This window comes from Dama dama, chromosome 10 (genome assembly GCF_033118175.1).
Source record: "Dama dama isolate Ldn47 chromosome 10, ASM3311817v1, whole genome shotgun sequence".
Lineage (NCBI taxonomy): Eukaryota > Metazoa > Chordata > Mammalia > Artiodactyla > Cervidae > Dama > Dama dama.
In genome coordinates this window covers 29,798,437-29,822,510 of record NC_083690.1, presented here as the reverse complement: position 1 = coordinate 29,822,510, position 24,074 = coordinate 29,798,437, and the positions used below count along the sequence as shown (strand labels likewise).

Here is a 24,074-nt window from a genome sequence, read left to right as displayed (position 1 = left end):
CCCCCCAGGATAGCGGCTGCACCTTTGATCTAAAAATCCTTCAAAGCGGTGGGAGGGGAGAGATAAGAAAGGAGGAGGCCTGGGGACCTAATATTGGTTCCTGAGGCCTTGTGAGTCTGGATCCACACCCGAGCTCTGTGAGCAGAGGGAAGCCTCCAGCTCACGCCTGGGTCGCTCTGAAACCCCTCATCATTGGAGTCTGTTTTTCAGACTCTGGACAAGAAGGAGACTCCTTTCACATCCAGCTTTGTTTTTTTAATATAATTGCTCTACTCTGTTTAAAAACACGTATTTATCTGTCTGTGTCAGGTCTTGGCCGCAGTATGCAGGATCTTCATTGCATCCCACAGGATCTTTCCTGGAGGCACATGGATCCTCCAGTCGTGGTGTCCGGGCTCAGCAGTTGTGGTGTATGGGCTCCGTGGCTCCACCGCTTCTGATACCTTAGTTCCCGGACCAGGGACCAAACCTGTGTCCCCTGCACTGCAAGGCAGATCCTTAACCGCTGGACCATCAGGGGAGTCACTCGCAGGGAAGTGGCGTGGCAGAGTGAAAAAGTCATGACTTCTGGAGCCAGACCCAAATCTGAACCATGATTGTATTATCCCACACAGTAGCTGTGTGACCTTGGGCAAGCCAAGTTCCCTGGGCCTCGGTTTCCTCATCTGTAAAACAGGGGTTAATAAGACCTACCTTGTGGTGAGGACCAAGAACATAGGGAGGTACTGGGATGTTGTCTGTGCCCAGTGAGTTCTAATTCCCCTTTGTAAACCTTGAAAAAATTCTTTAGTTAGTGAACACCCACATCAGTGGGCAAGGTACACATTAGGCGCTTTATAGACGTCCTGGCAGAATTGATAGCGATAGTCCTTCATGAGTTGGGTACATCATCCTCATTCAGTAGGCGAGGGCTCTGAAGCTCAGAGAAGTAGAGTCCAGGATCATTTGACAAATGAAAAAGGTGGGATTTGGACCCAGGTCTGATTTTAACCTGCAGGTTCAAAAGTTCTATACAAACTCTTGATCGTTTGTTTAGCAACAGAAAAGTACACCCTTAGAAAGATATAAAGAAAATGCTTCAGTCTTCCCCAAAAGAGAATGTTAACTACATGCTGCTTTCATTTGTCTCAATTTTTAAACTTTAATTAAAAGGAAATGTACTTCAAACACTTGGTCAGCAGTTTAACCTGGCACTAATTAATATGCTTGTTGATAATAATTGAGTGTCTGTCTTTGGCTATCACATATTTGCCTTGCACTATACTTTGGTGTATTTATTCTCCATGTCTCCGCGTGGTTTCCCCGACAGGATGGCAGGTCAGCCCAGGATGCACTGGGAGCTGAAGACAAGACTTCTCCTCACTGCACTGAGGAAGAACCCTGGGCAAGAGGTGGAGCTTCTTTGAGGCTCAGTTTTTCTCTCTGTAAAAGGTGCCAGTGATAACTGTTCTGCTAATGTCAAGAATTAGTTCTGAGATCAACCAGCTCATAATAAAGTAAAAGCTAGGTGCAACCGTAACTTGAAATGCACACAGTTTCCTCCCTGTATCCTCTGAGGATCAGAGAAAAGAGGTGTTTTTCCCCCTGTTTCCTGCAGCCTTGAGTCCCCTGAGCCTACAGCAATGCTCCCAGAACTTTGCCTTGGTCTCTTCCCTGATTCATCCTGCACTGCAGCCAGACTCACCGTCTTGGAGCCATGCTTGCTATGCGTCACCACGCCCTGAAATCTCCCTGCAAAGCTCCCCCACCCCCTGCCTAGCTGGGGGAAGCAGTTCTGTCTAGTTCTTGAGCTCGACAGGTAGAACCATAGATCACCTCTTATCTCCTTCTGTTTTGAGACCATGGCTCCTTCCCTCCCCCAGTAACCTCTGTCTCAGCCTAGCAGGTTTCTTCTCCACCTAAGACTCTGCAGCACCGTTCATATCTTTGCCTCTGCTAATGGTGCTTACCTACCTTCCCTCTCATTTCTTCCATGCTTAATCCCAACTTTACTTTTCCATGAGGCGTCTCCTGAACATTTGTCCTACTCTTAAAGTGCCTTATATTTAAATTTTTAAAAAAATTATGGAGCTCTTAATCTCTGAGTTAAGAGACTACCAATGCAGGAGACACAGGAGATGCAGGTTTGATCCTCAGGTCAGGAAGATCCCCTGGAGAAGGAAATGGCAACCTGTTCCAGTATTCTTGCCTGGAAAATTCCATGGACAAAGGAGGCTGGCAGGCTATAGTCCATGGGGTTGCAAAGAGTTGGACACAACAGGCAGGAGTGTTCTTCTTTGTACCAGCTCTTAATATTTACTTACTTTTAATTGAGGTAGAATCTATGGCATAAAATTCACCCTTTTAGAGTGTACAATCCAGTGGTATTTAGTACATTCCCAAGGATTGTGAAACCATCACCACCACCTAATTCTAGAATGTTCTCATCACTTTAAAAAGAAACACCAAACACATTAGAAGTCACTCCTCATCCCCTAGTCTCCCCAGCCCCTGGCAATCGCTGACCCACTTTCTGTTTCTATGGATTTGCCTTTTCTGGGCATTTCATATACACTGAACCATCCACTCTGTGACCTTTTGTGTCTGGCTTCTATCACTTAACATCCTTTCCAGGTACATCCATGCTGTAGCACTGATGAGTACTTCATTCCTTTTTGTGGCTGAATAATATTCCATTGAATGGATGTGCCACATTCTGTTTATCCACTCACTGACATTTGGGTTGTTTCTATTTTTTTGGCTATTTTAAATAATGCTGCTATGAACATTCATGTACTGATACAAGTGTTTGTGTGGACGTGTTTTCAGTTCTCTTGGGTACAAATTTAGGAGCCAGATTGCTGGGTCATATGGTAACTCTGTGTTTAACTTCTCAAGGAATTTATTCCTTCTTGGATCTTATTGAACACTGAAAATGGCAAGAATACATCATGCTGCTGGTGATCTTTTCTATGTCTTTCTCCTGAGTGTGTGTGTGTGTGTGTGTGTACATATATATAAATTTTTGGCTGTGTTGGGTCTTAATTGTAGCATGTAGGGGCTTCTCCTGTTGCAGAGCATGGGCTCTAGAGCCCGTGGGTTTCAGTAGCTGTGGCACGTGGGCTTAGTCACCCTGCGGTATGTGGGATCATAGCTCCTGGACTTAGTATGGGATTGAACCTCGGTCCCTGGTATTAGAGAGTAGACTCTTAACCACTGGATCACCAGGGAAGTCCCCCAGGTGGATTTTGACTTCTTTCTACATAGTACATAGATGTCATAGTAGGAGTCCGGAAAATACATAGGGATGAAATGTGCACTGGGGGAGGCTGACGCAGGAGGACATAGACGCAAGGTGTCCTGTTTTCTTGAAAGCTCATTAGTCAGTCTGTGCCCCTCAGCAGACTCCTGGCTGCTGTGACAGGACCTGGGTGTGTAATGGTCTAGGGATAGACTGTTCCTTCCCCTTCTTATTTTAACAGAGATTCACGCAGCTCCACTGGGCAAATGCCAGGCAGTGGCTCTTGAAGTTTTTCCCAGAGACAGGAGTCTACACCAATTTTGCCACTGATCAGCTGGGTGATCCTAGATAGAATGGGTTCAAAATCTTTCTAGCTTCAATTTTCAGAGACACAGGCTCCCAAGTAAGGCAAATCAGGATCATTAACAATTCTGACTAATTGCCCCAACATAGATCTACGTAAGTGATAGCCCTGGCAGGGAGTTTGGGGCCCGAGAAAATGGTAAAACAATATAAAACCCATTTCAGGTGATTCTCACTCATAAACCAGACCTAGCAGGTCTGGGAGCTATTAGAGGTCTGTGATCCTTCCAAGTCTGACACTTTATGATTGTATGAAATTGGATAGTTCCACAGCCTAGAGTGGAGCTAATTAAGAGCTCGTGAAAGACATTTTTCTATACGTCAGTGATAACAGAAATGGCCAGGCACCCACATAAGACCTGAAGTTAGAGGTGGAGGATGTGGCCTCTATGGTAACAGGATTGTGTGTTTCACGATGCTTTTGTAGGAGGAGGACAGGCCATCTGTAATTGTGTGGGTGTGAGCTGGTCTCTTCTCCACAAAATCTTCTCGGGTTTCTAGAGGTCAGACAGCTGTGTCTGGCTTTGCGGGTCCTCCAGGGATCCTTGGCGTGGTGTGGCCAGGTGTTATTGTGGCCTTTCCAGTCGCCCTTCCCCCTCATGCAGCAAAATCCATCTTTTGGTTTAGGGATCTCTGCCTTCACACCTGGTGGAATTCTCAATTCAGGCCCTCACCTTTCCCCCATAACAAACCAGATTGGCTAGTAGAGTACTCTGAGCTCTTGGCTTAGTCCAGAGGTAGGCACACAGGCCACGCAGATTTGATTGGAGTCCCTTTTTGGAATGGAACTGACTCTTTACAGAGAGAATCCTGTTGACCTTGGGGAGAGAGAGCCTGCCCAAGAATGATGCCAAGAGAGGATAGAACAAAGAGAGAGAGAGAGAGACAGCAAGAGGAGGGGAGGGAGAGAATGTTGCTTGAACTCTTTGGGTCCAAGTCAACCAAAGCTCATCCCTTTGACTTCCCCTATTATTTGAGCCAGTGCCTTTTAGTTTGCGGGGGTCTGGGTTGAGTTTCTGTTACTTACAAGCAAAAGTGTCTTGACCAATATTCATGAGAACGCCAGTGTTGGCAAGGACTTGACTCTACACATAAAGAGGGTATGGTTCAAACCCTGTAAATTTGGTCCCTGGACCATTTTTCAAAGATGTGGCATTCCAGCATTGCATACTCTGCAATGTCTCCAGGTTGAAAAATACAAACAAAAAAGAAGAGAACTGGGGCCAGGGACTGGCCAGGTTTTTTTGGTTGTTTGTTTTTTTAAATCGTGCTCATGTTCAGTCGTGTCTGCTTGTGACCCTTTGGACTGTAGCCCGCCGGGCTCTTCTGTCCATGGGATTTTTCAGGCAAGAATACTGGAGTGGGTGTTGCCATTTCCTTCTGTAGGGGATCTTCCTGACCTAGTGACTGAACTCTTGTCTCCTGTGTCTGCTACACTGCAGGCGGATTCTTTATCGGCTGAGCCGTGTGTCAGGCACTGTACTAAATACTTTCATGTGGAGAATAGCATTGAAACATATACATTACCATATGTAAAATAGATGACCGGTGTGAGTTTGATGCATGAAGCAGGGCACCCAAAGCCGGTGCTCTGGGACAACTTTGAGGGAGAGAGTGGGGAGGAAGGTGGGAGGGGGTTTCAGGATCCAGAGGACACACATATACCTATGTTGATTCATGTTGGTGTATGGCAAAAACCACCACAATATTGTAAAGGAATTGTCCTCCAATTAAAATAAATTATATGCTCATAACAACCATGTGAAGAAGGTCATGATATTCCCATTTCATAGATGAAAATAATTCAGCTCTTAGTATTTATTTAAGTACTTTGCTCATGTAACCCGCATGAGGTGAGGCAAGATTTTAAGAAAGCCCGGTCCAGAGCTCAGAGCAGGAGTTCTTAACCATCATACCAATTTGTCAAAAATAAAGAGAGCATGCGAAGGGTAGAGACTGCCCCAGGACTCTATCATGTATCTCAGAATCTCCTCATGCTTCACTCACGGCTCCAGAAAAACCTCCCTACAGGTTTGCTTTGATAGGTCCCCAAATAGTAGAAGAAAAATCCTTTTTTTTTTTTTTCTGTCCAAAGCCCCAACTTTCTTTCAAACTGTCTCCTGTCTCACTACCTGCCATTGACCTCACCTACCCCTTAACCTCTGACACCTACCCCAGGAGAACAGGTTTTATTTTAGTAAAGTTATCACCCCTGCTGAGCTGGGAGCAGATGGTGTCGATGACATGTCATGCCCTTTTCAGCTGGATGGGCATGCGATACCCAAGGTGCATGGCCAGGTCTCCAAATCCAGATGTCCATCTGACATCCAACAGAGACACTGTGACTTCAGCAGGGACGACTTGAGGAGACACAGCTGCAAAATTCTTTCTGACCTTTCAAGGAGCCCAGAAGTATTTGAATCTAGTTGTGACCACCATTGTCCAATCTTCCCATGGGATGGATGAAAAAAAAAAGACTCAGAGAGTTTTATTTTTTTTCAGTCATTCAGCAAACATTTATTGAGCACCTGCTATGTGCATCATTGTGCTAATTGCAGGGGATTTTATTTTTTTTAAATTTTATTTTTCATTGGAGGATAATTACTTTACAATATTATGTTGGTTTCTGCCATACATCAAAATGAGTCAGTCATAGGTAAACATACGTCCCCTCCCTCTTGAACCTCCTTCCCATCTCCCACCCTATCACACCCCTCTAGGTTGTCGCCAAGCACCGGATTTGGGTTCCCTGCATCATACAGCCAATTCCCACCAGCTACCTATTTTACAAATGGTAATGTATATGTTGGGCTTCCCTTGAGATCAACTGGTAAAGAATCTGTCTGCAATGTGGGAGACCTGGGTTCGATCCCTGGGTTGGGAAGATCCCCTGGAGAAGGGAAAGGCTACCCACTCCATTATTCTGGCCTGGAGAATTCCATGGACTGTATAGTCCATGGGGTTGCAAAGAGTCAGACATGACTGAGTGACTTTCACTTTCAATGTATGTTTCAATGCTACTCTGTCAAATTGTCCCAGCCTCCCCTTCCCCGGCTGTGTCCAAAACTCTGTTCTGTATGTCTGCACAGCTCAGAGAGTTTTAAAATGAGTTCCCTGGATCACACAACTAGTCTACACAGGGCAGAGAAGAGAACCCAAATGACTGCATAGGAATCCTCTGGGGCTGCCTGGCCTGGGTCACCCCTCTGACAGTTGTTTCTCCTGTCCATCATGTTGAATGGTACGGAAGAGCTCTGCTGTGGCTTTCAGAGAAACAATTTACTCCCCAGTTGGTGACTTTTGCTTGATTTCCCTCTCCCGTGCATGTTGTCAGAATTTCTACAAAACCCCGACAGCTGGTATTCCATTTAGGGACAACACTTGGGGATGTGTCTTGAAAGGGCTCACACACAGATCTTGCTGCGTGCATTTCTGCTCAACTTCCAGATCTGTTAATAATATGATTTCATTCGAAGAAATGGAAAAGGAGTAAGGACGGTGAAGAGCCATTCTGTAAAGTGTCTTTGAAATGCCTAAGCTTGGGGAAATGACCCAGGACCACGAATGGAGAGCCAGGGCATGGTTTGGTCAGGTGGACCCGGATTCAGATCCTTACTCGCTGTTTGACTTTGGATAAATGACCACCTTGCTGAGCCTCGGTTTCCTCATCTGTTGCCTGGGGGCCACAGAACTGATCCCTCAGTCCCTGCCTACAGGTCAGTCCAGTGTGTTAACAAATGAACAGCACTTGGCAGGCATGCCATCCCTCATCCCAATCCTCCTGGACTGGTCAATGTGAATGAAGCAGTAAACATTCTGGAAGCAAACACTACTGAACTTAACATTCAACATGATTTATCATGAGAACTCTGAAAAAGGCGTCAGTGATGGGAGAATAGATGATTCAAACACAAGGCCACTTAATTTCATATATGTCAAGTGACTGGAACCCAATAATAAAATGTGAAATTTGTCTCTTAGTATCACCAAGCTTATGTTCTCCAGGGTCAAAATAGCCAGTGATTACAGGTGGTCCAACCAAAGCAAACCATCTTAAACCTCCCTTATTAGCATGAATGGGTTTCCCGGGTGGCTAAGCGGATAAAGAATCTGCCTCCAATGCAGGAGATGCAGGAGACGAGGGTTTGATCCCTGGGTCAGGAAGATCCCTTGGAGTAGGGCACAGCAACCCACTCCAATATTCTTGCTTGGAGAGTCCCATGGACAGAGGAGCCTGGCAGGCTGCAGTCTATAGGATCACAAAGAGTTGGGCATGACTGAGTGACTGAGCAGCACAATTGGGATGGATGGTGAGTGGGCACTGTGAGTGGCCACAAAGTCTCATATCTGACCTGTGTTGGCAGATGCTGACCTATTTATTCCACCAAATAACTGGGACACAAATACTGACAACACATTAGTACATTGGTTTATTCTATCTTAGTAAAGGAATTTTTAAAATGAGGGGTTGAGAGGGCCTGGAAGTTCAACTTTTAGTGACATAGTCTCCTTGGATTGGGGACACAGAGACTGCCAACTCTGGGTAACACCAGGGGGGCCCTGAACTTGGTGGGGTTAACGACCTGTTACCCAAAGCACCCAGGGTATGGATTGACACCTGGTCAAGTGTCTGTCTCAAGTTGATGATTTTCTCCCTATAAACCAGGTGTGGATGATGGGAAGTCCACATCAGAATCTTTGTGTTAGATTCTTCTAGAGTCTTCTAGTCTCTTCTCTGCCTTCTTGGGGTTTTCTGTAAATGACTTCTTCTGGGGCTCTAGGAAAATCTACCCATGCTGTGAGGCCCTAATTCAGGACTTCCTGAAGATGCCAGGAAAACTTTCCTTATATGTAACTGGGAATTTCATCCTATTTCCCCTTGTCCTTTCTGTGGGAGAAGATGAGAAAAGTAATGCTTACCTAATGATCGCAGAGCCCTGCCTACCATGACGATAAGGCAGATCGGACTGTGCGAAGGGCTGTGTGTGCATGAGGTGGGGCGGAGTGGGTTTGTTGTTTGTGTTGACCTAAAAATCCAACAAATAAAATGAAACTAAAGCAAAATGAAACCTAAAAAGTAGACAACTGTCCCCCTGAAACTTCTCCCATCAGAGGCACCTCACCCTTCAGACTCCTGACCTGTTTCTCCAAATTTTTCCATTCGTGTGGAATAATCAATACTTCCTAACTTAAGGATCAGAGTCTGAACACATTTGTGAAAGTATCAGACCCAAGATTCATGAAAGTGAAAAATATAACAACTGAGGGACTTCTCCGGTGGTTCAGTGACTAAGACCCCGGGCTCCCGATGTAGGGAGCCTGGGTTTGATCCCTGGTTAGGGAACTAGATCCCACATTCCACAACTAAAGATCCTGCATGCCTCAACTAAGACCTGTCACAGCCAAATAAACACACACATATATATTTTAAAAGACTTCAGTGTTAAATGGGCTTCCCTGGTAGCTCAGATGGTAAAAGTCTGCCTGCAATGCAAGAGACCTGGGTTTGATCCCAGGGTCAGGAAAATTCTCTGGAGAAGGGAGTGGCTACCTACTCCAGTATTCTTGCCTGGAGAATCCCATGGACAGAGGAGCCTGGTGGGCTACAGCCCACGCGGCTGCAAAGAGTCGGACACGACTGAGTGACTAACACATTTTCACTGTTAAATAAATAAATAAAAGGCTAGTGCCCTTTAAAAAAAATACAGTCACTGACATAAAATGATGCTGACAGTCTTTGAAAACCCTCCTGTTAATTTCTAAGGGACTCACACTACAGCATTTTCAAACTTCCTTCACACTCCAGAAGCTCCAGCATTGCTGAGCTCCAAGACATCTGACGTGGGCTTCTTCAGATTCCGACTCTGCTGCAAAATGCCTCTTTCCTTGGCTATCTCCTCCTTCTCTGCTCTGAGACAGATGTACCCTTTCACCTTTTTAAGGCAAAGACTTCCTGCATCTTTAGGTTTTTATTCCTCCCTGATTCCTTCCTCTGATACCAAATAGAGCAGAATTTCCAAGCACCATGGATCACCCAGCTTTACAGGCGAGCTAATCAGCATGGGAATATGCTGGCTTCAGCAAAGCTCTAAAAAGAGGAGGAGGAGAGAGCGTCCTGGGTGGGAGCAGCAAGAGGGGAGGTGGCCTGGGAGCGGGGCTCTGGGGTCTGGGGGAATGTCCCAGTTCCCTTTCTCCATTGGTCACTTGGGGTTGCTGAGAAGATAAAATTTGGAGAGAGAAGAGTTCCATCGCGGGACTTCCCTGGTGGTCCAGTGGTTAAGAATCCACCTGCCAATGCAGGGGACAAGGGTTTGATCCCTGGTCCAGGAAGATTCCGCATGCCACGGAGCAACTAAGCCCATGTGCCTCAACTACTGCGCCTGTGCTCTAGAGCTCGGGAGCCGCAACTACTGAAGCCTGTGCCACCCAGAGCCCCTGTTCTGTAACGAGAGGCCATTGAAATGGGAAGCCCGTGCACTGCAACTAGAGAGTAGCCCCCACTCTCTGCAACTAGAGAAAGCCCTTGAGCAGCAACGAAGACCCAGCGCAGTCAAAAATAAATAAAGAGGTCCATCACTGAAAGAAAGACAGGAAACCACCATGTCCCTTCAGAGTTAGATGCTTCATGTACCAGCCAAGATGTGTGGTGGTGGATACTGCCAGGTTGGAGGGGGATTCTGAGATGTTAGCTGCAGGCTCGCCTGTCTAGTCACTTCACCTGTAGACTGGATCAAGGGTGAGAGCAGACAGGAAGAGGCTGACTGTTGGAGGGAAGCGTCAGTCCAAACAGCTGCAGGTCAAGAATATTCAGGAAGCACAAGCCATGCAACTAGGCCATCAGACGGTGGTAGAAGCAGGGAGAAGCTCAAACTGCCAACAGGCCCCTGTTTGTGGGCAGCAGGCATAGGGAAAAGATGGAATGGAGAAGGCCAAGGTCACCACAAGGTCTCAAATGGACTCTCTCAGTCCTAGGGCACCAGGGTGCCCTGGTGTGTCCGTCTGTGTGTCCGTCTCTTTCCAGACACCTTTGCCCAGAGTAAAATCGGGGAGGCTCCTTCCTGAATCTGGGGAGAGTTGCAGGCATTAAATAAATGTACTGGTGACATGGATCATATCCCAGGTTGGAAAAATCTTACCACTAAACACATGAGGTTGTGTTTGGGGCCAAAAAGCACTGACGTACTTTAAAAACCCTCTTTGCCGTGAAAATACATAAAAGGGATTGTGTAATCAAGGTCACATAGGTCACTCAAGAAAGCAAGGTGCTAATTACAAATAATATTTCTTTTATTAAATAAGACCATGAATTTTAAAGCACAGTTTCCTGGTCCTTATCAATCACCCCTAAATGGGAACTGTGGCTAATCCTATATGTACTAATCATTAAAGCAGACCCAGGAAACCCCTAAGTCAGCCATTTATTTTATTAATAGATGAGCTTTTGGGTAATAAAAAGACAGTGCTTAGAGTTCAGATGATTTCCCAGGGCAGTCTGACCTTTCTCAAATTACTAAGACTTGTGACATTTCTCTGAATAAAACACCGATCCATAAACAAAGGCTCTTGTGGAAAAAAGCAGTGCCCAGAAATACTCTTCCTACCCGTCTCAAGAGTGTGTCTGACAGCTGGGGCCCACCGCCCCCCCCCCCCATGCTTCTACTGTTTGAGCACCGAGTCTATCAGCTGAGAACCAGATGGAACGGAGAAGCCAGGCCTGCTGTTATCCGAAATTTTAATCCAATCCCTGCCCTCCTCACCCTTGTTCGTCCTCCCTCTTCCCCTGCCTGCCCAGCTGTAAATGGCATTGGCTGTGACCTTCCTGCCCTAGTGTGGTCTGTGTGGCTCCAACTCCAAATGTAGTCACTGATGCTATGGCCCAGGTCCCAAGCAGGGTAACCAAGTCACCTTCTGAACCACAAGTGGGTTTTGTTTGCTGTACCCAGCATGCATGCATGCCAAGTCACTTCAGTCGTGTCCGGCTCATAGCAACCCTATGCGCTGTAGCCCGCCAGGCTCCTCTGTCCATGGGCTTCTCCAGGCAAGAATACTGGCGTGGCCATGCCCTCCTCCAAGGGGATCTTCCTGACCTAGGGATTGAACCTACATCTCCTGCATTGGCAGGTGGGTTCTTTACCTCTGGCACCACCTCGGAAGCCAGCACTTTTGAAATCTTTAAATGTGAACACCTTTAACAAGGATGCATTGCTCCTAAGTTTACCCCAGTCTCCTGCCTAGTTCTCAGACTTCAGTTAATTTTGCCATCGCAGAGAATAAGCCAATTCCTGCAACAGTTCAGCCCAGACAGGGCCCACAGGTGCCCAGGACTAACTCAGCCCCATGCTATCTTCCTGTTGTGGGGTTCAGCTGGTTCTAATGCAGCAACTCCAAGACCAGGGAACCAAATTGCATTCTGGACTTTCCCTGACAGCTTACCATCTGCACATATTGGCTTGTTGCAATATGTTCAGAAAAAAAAAAAAAATAGAAGAAAGTAGTAGACCTTTTTAAAAACTCTCAACCTTAAGTTAAAAATTGCTGGTAGCCTGCTAGGCTGTTTTAAGGTAATTTTTAAAAATATCTGTACATCAGAGTTTTAACAGCTCTGACTTTCAAAGTTGGAAAGAGGGACTCAATTATTTAACTTCCCTGGAACTCTTTACTGATTAGGGAATAAGGTAGGCTTTATTTTTCTTTCATGAACCCAAGAGAAATGACCTCTCATGATCTCATTTTTGGCCCTAGGAGAACCTATTTCTTCTGTAACTACTTGGTGGGGTTCATCAAAGTTTTTCTCATGAGCATGGCTTTTTTTTTTTTTTTTTTGCCAGGGCATTCAGAGACCATAGCATAAAAAGTAATCCATTTCTAAGGATCTTGTGAAGTAGATATAACTATCCCGATGTTTATGGGTGAGGATACATACTCAGAGAAGCTACACCCCTTGCCCAAGGTCACACAATTAGCTACTGGACTTGATCCAGTGGCTTGATCCAGGTTCAGCAATAGCTCAGACAGGCTCTTTGCACCACCCAAGCAGCCCCCACTAACTAAAGGCCCACACCACTAAGCCCCTCAGCAAGTCACAGACCTCAGTCACCAAAGGAAGGAAGGGTCAACACAAGTCTTGCAAAAATGCAGAGTTTGGAGAAAAAATAGAAAAAAAATAGAAACCTACTATATCTTTGCACAAAGGATCTTTTAGCTTTGGTCCTGGACTTGTGGGTCCCACCCACGGCCACTTCACCCCAGGAGTCTGTAAACACATATTTCATCCAGAGGATGTGGAGGCATTGGCCTCTTCCAAAGCAGGCAGAGAACAGAAGAAAAGGTACTTACCAGGAACTTCCCTAGTGGTCCAGTGGTTAGGAATCTGCCTTGCAATGTAGGGGATGTGGGTTCAACCCCTGGTCAGGGAACTAAGTTGCTCCCACATGCTGTGGAGCAACCAAGCCCAAGCACCTCAACTACTGAGCCTGTGTACCACAACAGAAGATCCTGCATGATGCAACTAAGACCCCACGTATGTACTTCATCGCTCAGTCATGTCTGACTCTTTGTGACCCCATGGACTGTAGCCCACCAGGCTCCTCTGTCCATGGGGATTCTCCAGGCAAGAATACTGGAATGGATTGCCCTCCTCCAGGGGGTCTTCCCAACCCAGGAATCGAACCCAGGTCTTCCACATTGCGGGCATATTCTTTACCATCTGAGCTATCGGGGAAGCCCAAGACCCCATGCAATCAAATAAATAAATAAATATAAAAAATAAAATAAACATTTGCTTTTTAAATGAAGTACTGATGATTTAAAAAAAAAGGGTACTTACCACCCTCAAACTCTGTCTGGCAGTTCCCCGAGGTCTCATTCAGGCTCTCCTCCTCGTTGATGATGATGTTCTCAATGTCCTTCATCGTTAAGTGGTCCCGGAAGGCATGATAGAGGATGTGCTTCAACTCTTCCAGAGTTATCCTCTGCATGTCGAACTGTGGAGATAAAAGAGGCATGAGAAGGTCTGGGCACACAGGGGTGAGAACTCAGCGTGGGGCATGACTGTGTATGATGCGTAGTTGCTTCAGTCGTCTCCGACTGTGACCCCATGGACTGTAGCCCGCCAGGCTCCTCTGTCCTGGGATTTTCCAAGCAAGAATCCTGGAGTGGGTTGCCCTGCCCTCCTCCAGGAGACCTTCCCCAAAATGTTTCTTGCAATTCAATCTTCTACATCTTACATCTCCTGCCTTGGTAGATGGGTTCTTCGTCACTAGCGCCACCTGGGACATGACTAGCAAGTCCCATGCCTCCTCTATGCAAACTTGTCCCAGCTTTTCAAGACATCAGATGAGCAGTTTTCCGCCACACTCAGCTCCAAGCACACTTGTGAACTTGCAGGAACTTCTCAGAATTCAGGGAGTGCGACATTCCCCCCTCCGTCGAGACTCCTGGTGAAAAACACGCCACCTGCTCGTTTGGCTTCTTCCTGCTCATCCAGCCATCTGCTGTCACCCCTCCACACCTCACGTACTTTGGAGTTGTGTCACACTTCAGACAATGCATATGTCTCTAGAAAGTTTTAAACCTTCCAAGAAACCAGCAACTCTCATCTTACTCTAAGTGTGTATCTTGTTCTAACAAGATAAAATGCACGTTTGCACGTTCAAAGTCATGCTTATGAAGAACAGCTGAGAAAAAGGTGTAACGTTTCCACTTATGTTCTTCCCCTACAAGGGAGATTAACCTTTCCACTCCATTTCTATCAGATTTGGTTCTATCACTTTTTTGGCCAATGAAATGAGAGTAGAACTCACATAGGGTATTATCGATTAGACGCCTTAAGGGCCGTCATGTGGTTCTAGTCTGTGACCTTTTCCTTCTGCGATGAGAACAGGATGCCCTAAAAAGAACAGGTCCCAGAATGAGGATAAAGTGGAGAAGACAGCCCATAAAGGAAAAGTAATGTGAGTAAGAAATGTCCTTTGTCATTATTAGCCACAGAGGTTTGGGGCTTCTTTATTACCATGGTATAACTTCGTTTGAGTCAACAATACAAAAATAAGTACATAGAACTGAGAAGCTACCATAACAAAAATTCTAAAATATGATGTGTGGATTCCTGGGTCAGGCAGGCAGTGGGAAATAAGAAAGCAGTATTGGGGGCTTCCCTGGTGGTCCAGTAGTTAAGAGTCTACCTTGCAATGCAGGGGATACCAGTTTGATCCCTCATCCAGGAAGATCCCACATGCCTCGGGGCAACTAAGCCCGTATTCTACAACTAGAGAGTGGCCCCTACTCTCCGTAACTGGAGAAAGCCTGCACACAGTGACAAAGACCCAGTGTAACCAAAATTAAAGAAAAAAAAGAAAATGGTATTGGTGGCTGGGAAGATAACAACCCATGTTATGCAGTAGCAAAACATTTGGTAAAATTGTTGCCTGTGATAACTCAGAGAGTAGATACATATTGAATGAGTCTCTGGCTTTAGGTAAAAAGTTTGGGAGGCAGCAGGGTCTCCTTGCAAGTTGCAACTGGTTGCTCATCTATAAGAAATAAATGAACTCAGAGTGAAACAAATCAGAGATGATACCTCATTGTAGTTTTGATTTGCAATTCTCTAATAGTTAGTAATGTGGAGCATCTTTTCATGTGTTTATTGGACATCTGTATGTCTTTTCTGGAGAAATGTCTGTTTAGGTCTTCTGCCCATTTTTTGATTAGACACTTTGTTTTCCTGATATTGAGCTGTATGAGCTACTTATATATTATGGAGATTAGCCCTTTGTCATATTGTTTCATTTGCAATTATTTTCTTCCATTCTGAGGATTGTCTTTTAATCTTATTTATTGTTTCCTTTGCTGTGCAAAAGCTTTGTCACCTCGCACCAGTCAGAATGGCCATCATCAAAAAATCTACAAACAATAAATGCTGGACAGGATGTGGAGAAAAGGGAACCCTCCTACATGACTTACGCACTTGTGTCTGAGTCTTCATGACCCCATGGACTGTGCCCTGCCAGGCTCCTCCGTCCATGAAATATTCCAGGCAAGAATACTGGAGTGGGTAGCTATTCCCTTCTCCAGGGATCTTCCCAGCCCCGGGAATGAACCCAGGTCTCCTGCATTGTAGGCAGATTCTTTACCATCTGAGCCACCAGGAAGGCCCTCCAGAAAGTGGAAGCTGCTCAGTCACGTCTGACTTTGAGACCCCATGGACTGTGGCCCACCAGGCTCCTCTGTCCATGGGATTCTCCAGGGAAGAATACTGGAGTGGGTAGCCATTCCCTGCTCCAGGAGATCTTCTTGACCCAGGGATCAAACCCAGGTTTCCTGCTTTGCAGGCAGACTCTTCACCACCTGGGCCACCAGAAAGCAGAACTAGGGTCTAATCTAATCAAGTAACAGCCTTCACCCCAAGGTCTGTTCAACAGGATTTCAGAATTGCTCTGAGGCTTTGACTGACGTGCATCTTCCATTGTTTGTTTTCTGGATGAGAATGTTCTTGGTGGTTAGCCCAACTCTGCCATTATTATACGTGTGTGTACATGGTGGCGGGGGTGGGTAATTTGTGTCCGTAAATTCATTTGTCTCCAGATCAAGAGAAGTCATGTACTTCTTGAGATTCTAGATCTTAAGTCTTCTGCTGTCATCAGGTGGGACTTCTGAGAGTCTTCCTTGGGGAGGGGACGAATACATTTTGTGGCGGAAGGGAGGCAAGTGAATATTTAGGAGCAAGAGTGTGGGCTGTAACAGGTTATATTATTTCAAATGATTTCTTCCCCTTTCCTGCCAGAGGCTCTCCCCCTGCCCATTAGCACCAGGCTTTGGCCAATAAAATGAGAGTGAAATTTGTATATGAAAGTGATGGAATTCCAAGGAAAAGTTTCAAACCCATCAGTGCGTCCTGCCATTTCTCTTTTTCTTCTGCTACAAAAGCACATAGATAGGGGCTGTTCCTTCATCCTGGCTCCCAGAATGAAGGCAACATGGAGCTAATCCACGAGGGGCGTGTAATTTGAGTGAGAAATAAACCCTGGTTGTCAGTCACTATGCCTTTGGGATTTCTGCAGTATAACTCACCCAAGACTGAATACAGAAGTCAATGATTGAAGTTAGTCTGGATCATAATGAAAGGAAGTTAGAGACATTTTTGGAAAATGTCTTTTAAATTGTCTTTTAAAAAAAGACATTTTTTTTTTCTCCTTGATTTCTTTGTAAAGCGATTGCCACCTTGCTTTCAATAATTTAATTGACAAATTAAATTGGGTTACTGGAACTTGCTGGAAACCTAAATGACTTGAGCTTAAAGCCATTTATAAGAGTGAGAATAATTGAACGGGGAGTGTGTGTTTCAGTGGATTTGTTTTCTGCATCACAGTTTAATTGACTGTGAAAGTGAATTCCGAGATACACTTAGGGTTGACCCGTGACATCATCTCCCTTTAGATTTGAGAGGAGAACGTGTGGTTGTTAGCCTGGATGTTGAGAGAAGCCTGGAAAAATGTATGGTGAGGATGATGGACCTCACAGATGGGAAATTTGGGGTCCTTCTGCCACGGTTAGAGACTAAGAATGACAACATCAAAGAGACTCTGAGAAAATGAGCAGCCAGTTCCTGGAAGACCAATCAAAGGACTGCAGTGTCTGAAAAATTCTCCCCAGCTGAGAATTTGCTGAAATTCAGGTATTAGGTGAAAAGAACTTCAATGGCTGTAAAAAGAGAAGGAAAAATGGAGATTCCAGAAATCTATAGTTTTCCTTTTATTTGGTTCTCTGGGTCAGGTTGAATGTTAGAATACTATGATTTAAGCAAAATCAGTTGAGTAGAATTCCATGTTTTCTATATTGTCATAATAGATCTTTTACAAGTTTGAAAGAAGTCACTATAAAACAGTATGGGCACAGTGCCAACAAGTATTTTTTCCATCATGGGCAATCTATTTTTCCTGAGTCAATTTTGAAATTATGTCCTTTCTCAGAAAACTAGCAGAAAGGTTTTCATTATTGTTGGCATGGAACTATGCACAAAAGTACCACAATTTAAAATTTCTCTCAATACTTCTTATATCTCATTTTGTATTTTTAACCCTATTTGTCTTCCTTCTAGGTTTGATTTTTGTTGTTTCTTCTGTTTCTAGTAGATCGTGGTTAAAGAATATAACCTGAACATCTGTTGTTTTTAGGACTCTAGGGAGTTTCCCATTATAGTAAAGTCTCTGTAGAGTTAATTACACAAATATAGTTGCCCTTGTTAATTATATTATGTAGCCTTATAATTATAATCTGTATCTCCTGTAACCTTATTTTCTTTGACTTGATTTGTCAAAGACCCTGAGTAACGCATTACAGTCCATAGAAAAGAATCACGTCTCCAGATATTGTTTTCTTAGTCCTAATATTTTTTAAATGAGGCCTTCTTTATAGTAAGAAGACTGAGTTCCTAATTCAACAAATGTTTATCGAGGCCAGCTCCACACCAGATGAGTAAGACGTTGATCCTGCTCTCAAAAGACAAGCAAATGAGTGAATTCAATTCAGTGGGATGACTGGCTGTGACAAGGGGGGCCCAGGATGGCTTGGAAACCCCTGGGAAATGTCCGTCAAACAGCCGTATGTTGAGTTCGTCTGAGGACTTGGAGCAGAAGGTTTTTGGGGATGAGGTCAGAGTTGTGGTTGAGGTGCTAGTTGATAAATACCTGTATGCCATGATGAGGAGCTTGGTTGGTGCTGTGGTTTCTATTGAAGTCTGGTTGATTTACTAACCCTGTTAGTTTCAGGTGTAGGGCAAAGTGGTGTAGTTATACACAGATATCCATATACATATACATGTGTGAGTGTGTGTATATATATGCTCTTTTTCAGATCCTTTTTCATTATAGGTTATTACAAGATATTGAATATAGTTCCCAGTGCTATACAGTACGTCCTTGTTGTTTATTTTCTATATAGCAGTATGCATCTGTTAATTCCAAATTCCTAATTTATCCCTCCCTCCCGCTCCCCTTCAGTACCTGTAAGTTTGTTTTCAATGTCTGTGAGTCTGTTTCTATTTTGTAAATAAGTTCGTTTGTATCTTTTCTTTTAAGATTCTACATATAAGTGACATCATAGGATATTTGTCTTTCACTGTCTGACTCACTTCACTTAGTAGGATAATCTCGGTCAATCCATAGCTTGGTTGTTTGTTTGTCTTCCTAACTCCAGGGGTTGAACCCGCATCTCCCACGACTGCATCTCCCGGATTCTTTACTGATGAGCCACTGGGGAAGCTGCCAGGCCCAAGGTGAAGCCACTTCTACCTGAGGCGTCACATTAACAAATCAAAACCTACATAACTTTCATGTCCCTGTAAACACTTCTCTTGACCAGAAACTCAGGATGTCCAGTCAGCCAATTCCCAAATGCCAACCCAACTCTGGGCCTTCTCATCCCAAACAAGGGTGACCTTGTGACCCCAGCCAATCAGCTATTTCCTATGTTTCTCTTCCTTGTTCTTTATTCTTATCTTACAAAAGCTTCCTGCCTTCTGCCCCATGGTGTTGCTCTTAGAATGGGGACTGTCTGCTTCCTGAAGCATTAAATAAAGTTTGCTGATATCACCGGAACTGTCTTCTTTAATCATTTTTTAACTGTGGGCTATGGCGACAGAGAGCATGCAAGAGCTATGTAGGAAAGAGGTGGTCAAGGTGAGTCCCTGTGTGTGGAATCTGGAGCTGAATGAACCGGTCAGGATAACACCGGATTTTATGTTCAGCTGAATGGGAACAGAGGGAGAACAGGCTTGAAGAGAAAGGTGACATGTGAACTTGTGGATGTGGGCATTGGAGGTTCCAGAAGGACAACCCAACAGAATAGCCCAAGAGGCAGTAGGTCACACAGATATGGGCTGATGACCTGGAAGTCATTCGCATACAGATGAAAGTAAAAGTCATCAGAAAGGATGGTAACACCTGGGAAGAGTGTACTGAATATGAAAAAGCCCAGGCACTGGGAGGATATCAAGACAAACAGACGGGCAGCCTCCATTACAGAATGGGCAAAGTGTACATGATATTAGGAATTATAATAAGTATATATTTTGGTCTTCTGTCCATTGTTCCTGGCTCACAGCTCCTCAGACCCTTGGAATTTCTTAAGTGAGAAGAGCAATGAAGTATCTTTGTTACTATATTTGGTCTTTTGTCCTCAGTTCCTGAGAACCATAAATGGGTATCTGGTTATTCGTAACAAGCCCCTGTCATCCACAACGGAGTTTATGTTACTGAGGTGACTTTTGGTGCCTCAGACGGTAAAGAATCTGCCTGCAATGTGGGAGACCCAGGTTCAATCCCTGGTTCGGGAAGATCCCCTGAAGAAAGGAATGGCAACCCACTCCAGTATTCTTGCCTGGAGAATTCCATGGACAGAAGAGCCTGTAGTCTGTGGGGTTGCAAAGAGTCAGACATGACTGAGCAAATCTCTGACTGACCAACAAAAGATGGACATGGTCACCAGGAGAATCAGTCATAAATAGCTGGAACTCTCAATCTTATCTCCTGCTATGCAGGGAGAGGAGAAGGGCTAGATGTTGAATCACTCACTCATGGCCAATGATTTAATCAATCATGTTTATGTCATGAAACCTCATAATAATTCAAAAGGAAGGGGTTCAGAGAGCCTCTCAGTTAGTGAACCAGGAATGCATCCATGCTCTGCCATGCCAGGCCCCCAGCTCCATGAGGCTAGATGCTTCTTTGTTCCATATATCACCCTATGCATCAGGCCATCAATTTGTATCCTTTAACAGCCTTGTAATAAACTGGTAATCTAGCAAGTCATGAGAAATGCTGGGCTGGATGAATCACAAGCTGGAATCAAGATTGCCAGGAGAAATATCAACCACCTCAGATATGCAGGTGATACCACTCTAATGGCAGAAAGTGAACAGGAACTAAAAAGCCTCTTGATGAGGATGAAAGAGAGTGAAAAAAACTGGCTTAAAACTCAACATTCAAACAACAATGATCATGGCATCCAGTCCCATCACTTCATGGCAAATTGAAGGGGAAAAATATAAACAATGACAGATTTTATTTCCTTGGGCTCCAAAATTACTGGATGGTGGATTAGTGGATGGTGACTGAAACTATGAAATTAAAAGATGCTTGTTCTTTGGAAGGAAAGCTATGACAAACCTAGACACTGTACTAAAAAACAGAGACACCACTTTGCCAACAAAGGTCCATATAGTCAAAACTATAGTTTTTCCAGTAGTCATGTACAGATGTGAGAATTGGACCATAAAGAAGGCTGAGCACTGAAGAACTGATGCTTTCTAATTGTGGTGCTGGAGAAGACTCTTGAGAGTCTCTTGAACAGCAAGGAGATCAAACCAGTCAATCCTAAAGGAAATCAACCCCAAATATTCACTGGAAGGACTGATGCTGAAGCTGAAGCTCCAATACTTTGGCCACTGGATGCAAAGAACCAACTCGTTGGAAAAGACCCTGATGCTGGGAAAGATTGAAGGCAGGAGGAGAAGGGGATGACAGAGGATGAGATGGTTGGATGGCATCACCAACTCAATGGGCATGAGTTTGAGCAAACTCTGGGAGACAGTGAAGGACAGGGAAGCCTGGTGTGCTCCAGTCCACTGGGTCTCAGAGTTGGACACAACTTAGCGACTGAACAACAAGTAAGTAAACTGGTTTCCTGAGTTTTGTGAGCTGCTCTAGCAAATTAATAGAACCAAGGAGTGGGTGGTGGGAACATTTGATTTATAGCCAGTCAGTTAGAAGCACAGGTGACAATCTGGACTTGTGACTGGCATCTGAGGTAGTGGAGTGGGTGGGCAGTCTTGTGAGATCGAGCCCTTAACTTCCAGAATCTGATACTGTCTTTGGGTAGATAGTCAGAATTGAGTTAAATGGTATGACACCCAGCTAATGATGGAGAATTGCTTGGTGGTGGGGAAAAAAATCCACACATTGGAAATGGGTATAGAATTGTGGTGTGCCTTGTTATCAATATATCCAATCCATTATTAAAAAATATTTGAGTGCTGTTTGAAAAAAGTCAATTTTTATATCAACATGGCTATGCTTGTTTTCTCTCTGTGTGCATTTTCTTTTTTTTCATTTATTTTTTATTAGTTGGAGGCTAATCACTTTACAATATTGTAGTGGTTTTTGCCATACATTGACATGAATCAGCCATGGATTTACATGTGCTCCCCATCCCGATCCCCCCTCCCGCCTCCCTCCCCATCCCATCCCTCCAGGTCTTTCCAGTGCACCAGCCCTGAGCACTTGTCTCATGCATCTGACTTGGGCTGGTGGTCTGTTTCACCCTTGATAGTATACTTGTTTCAATGCTATTCTCTCAGAACATCCCACCCTCGCCTTCTTCCACAGAGTCCCAAAGTCTGTTCTGTACATCTGTGTCTCTTTTTCTGTTTTGCATATTGGGTTATCATTACCATCTTTTTAAATTCCATATATATGCGTTAGTATACTGTATTGGTCTTTATCTTTCTGGCTTACTTCACTCTGTATAATGGGCTCCAGTTTCATCCATCTCATTAGAACTGATTCAAATGAATTCTTTTTAATGGCTGAGTGATATTCCATTGTGTATATGTACCATAGCTTCCTTATCCATTCATCTGCTCATGGGCATCTAGGTTGCGTCCATGTCCTGGCAATTATAAACAGTGCTGCGATGAACATTGGGGTGCATGTGTCTCTTTCAGATCTAGTTTCCTTGGTGTGTATGCCCAGGAGTGGGATTGCTGGGTCATGTGGCAGTTCTATTTCCAGTTTTTTAAGGAATCTCCACACTGTTCTCCATAGTGTCTGTACTAGTTTGCATTCCCACCAACAGTGTAAGAGGGTTCCCCCTTCTCCACACCCTCTCCAGCATTTATTGCTTGTAGACTTTTGGATAGCAGTCATCCTGACTGGCGTGTAATGGTACCTCATTGTGGTTTTGATTTGCATTTCTCTGATAATGAGTGATGTTGAGCATCTTTTCATGTGTTTGTTAGCCATCTGTATGTCTTCTTTGGAGAAATGTCTGTTTAGTTCTTTGGTCCATTTTTTGATTGGGTCATTTATTTTTCTGGAATTGAGCTGCAGGAGCTTAAAGTCAGGAACAAGACAAGGGTGCCCACTCTCACCACTACTACTCAACATAGTGTTGGAAGCTTTGGCCACAGCAATCAGAGCAGAAAAAGAAATAAAAGGAATCCAGATAGGAAAAGAAGAAGTAAAACTCTCACTGTTTGCAGATGACATGATCCTCTACATAGAAAACCCTAAAGATTCTACTAGAAAATTACTACAGCTAATCAATGAATACAGTAATGTTGCAGGATATAAAATTAACACACAGAAATCCCTTGCATTCCTATATGCTAACAATGAGAAAACAGAAAGAAAAATTAAGGAAATAATACCATTCAGCATTGCAACAAAAAGAATAAAATACTTAGGAGTAAATCTACCTAAAGAAATGAAAGACCTATATATAGAAAACTATAAAACACTGATGAAAGAAATCAAAGAGAACACAAACAGATGGAGAAATATACCGTGTTCATGGATTGGAAGACTCAATATTGTGAAAATGGCTATACTACCCAAAGCAATCTATAGACTCAATGCAATCCCTATCAAGCTACCAACGGTATTCTTCACAGAACTAGAACAAATAATTTCACAATTTGTATGGAAATACAAAAAACCTCGAATAGCCAAAGCAATCTTGAGAAAGAAGAATGGAACTGGAGGAATCAACCTGCCTGACTTCAGGCTCTACTACAAAGCCACAGTCATCAAGACAGTAATATAGAAAAAAGACAGAAATATAGGTCAATGGAACAGAATTGAAAGCCCAGAGATAAATCCACGTACCTATGGACACCTTATCTTCGACAAAGGAGACAAGGATATACAATGGAAAAAAGACAACCTCTTTAACAAGTGTTGCTGGGAAAACTGGTCAACCACTTGTAAAAGAATGAAACTAGAACACCTTCTAACACCATACACAAAATAAACTCAAAATGGATTAAAGATCTAAATGTAAGACCAGAAACTATAAAACTCCTAGAGGAGAACATAGGCAAAACACTCTCTGACATAAGTCACAGCAGGATCCTCTATGACCCACCTCCCAGAATATTGGGAATAAAAGCAAAAATACACAAATGGGACCTAATTAAACTTAAAAGCTTTTGCACAACAAAGGAAACTATAAGCAAGGTGAAAAGACAGCCCTCAGAATGGGAGAAAATAATAGCAAATGAAGCAACAGACAAAGGATTAATCTCAAAAATATACATGCATTTTCTATTAAACATCTCTCTTCAGTTCAGTTGCTCAGTTGTGTCTGACTCTTTGCAAACCCCATGGACTGTAGCACACCAGGCTTCCCTGTCCTTTATCATCTCCTGAAGCTTGCTGAAACTCACATCTACTGAGTCAGTGATGCCATCCAACCATCTCATCCTCTGTCATCCCCT

The 24,074-nt window shown here is 44.1% G+C and overlaps 1 protein-coding gene across 1 annotated transcript in view; it reads right to left on the bottom strand.

Moving 5' to 3' along the window:
* The window catches only part of CALN1 (calneuron 1), a 401,744-nt gene that overhangs the window by 4,950 nt on the left and 372,720 nt on the right, over window positions 1-24,074 (bottom strand). Inside the window, exon 5 of the mRNA XM_061153364.1 lies at window positions 13,410-13,566. Within this exon, the coding sequence (XP_061009347.1) occupies window positions 13,410-13,566 (157 nt within the window). The remainder of the gene's footprint in view (window positions 1-13,409; window positions 13,567-24,074) is intronic.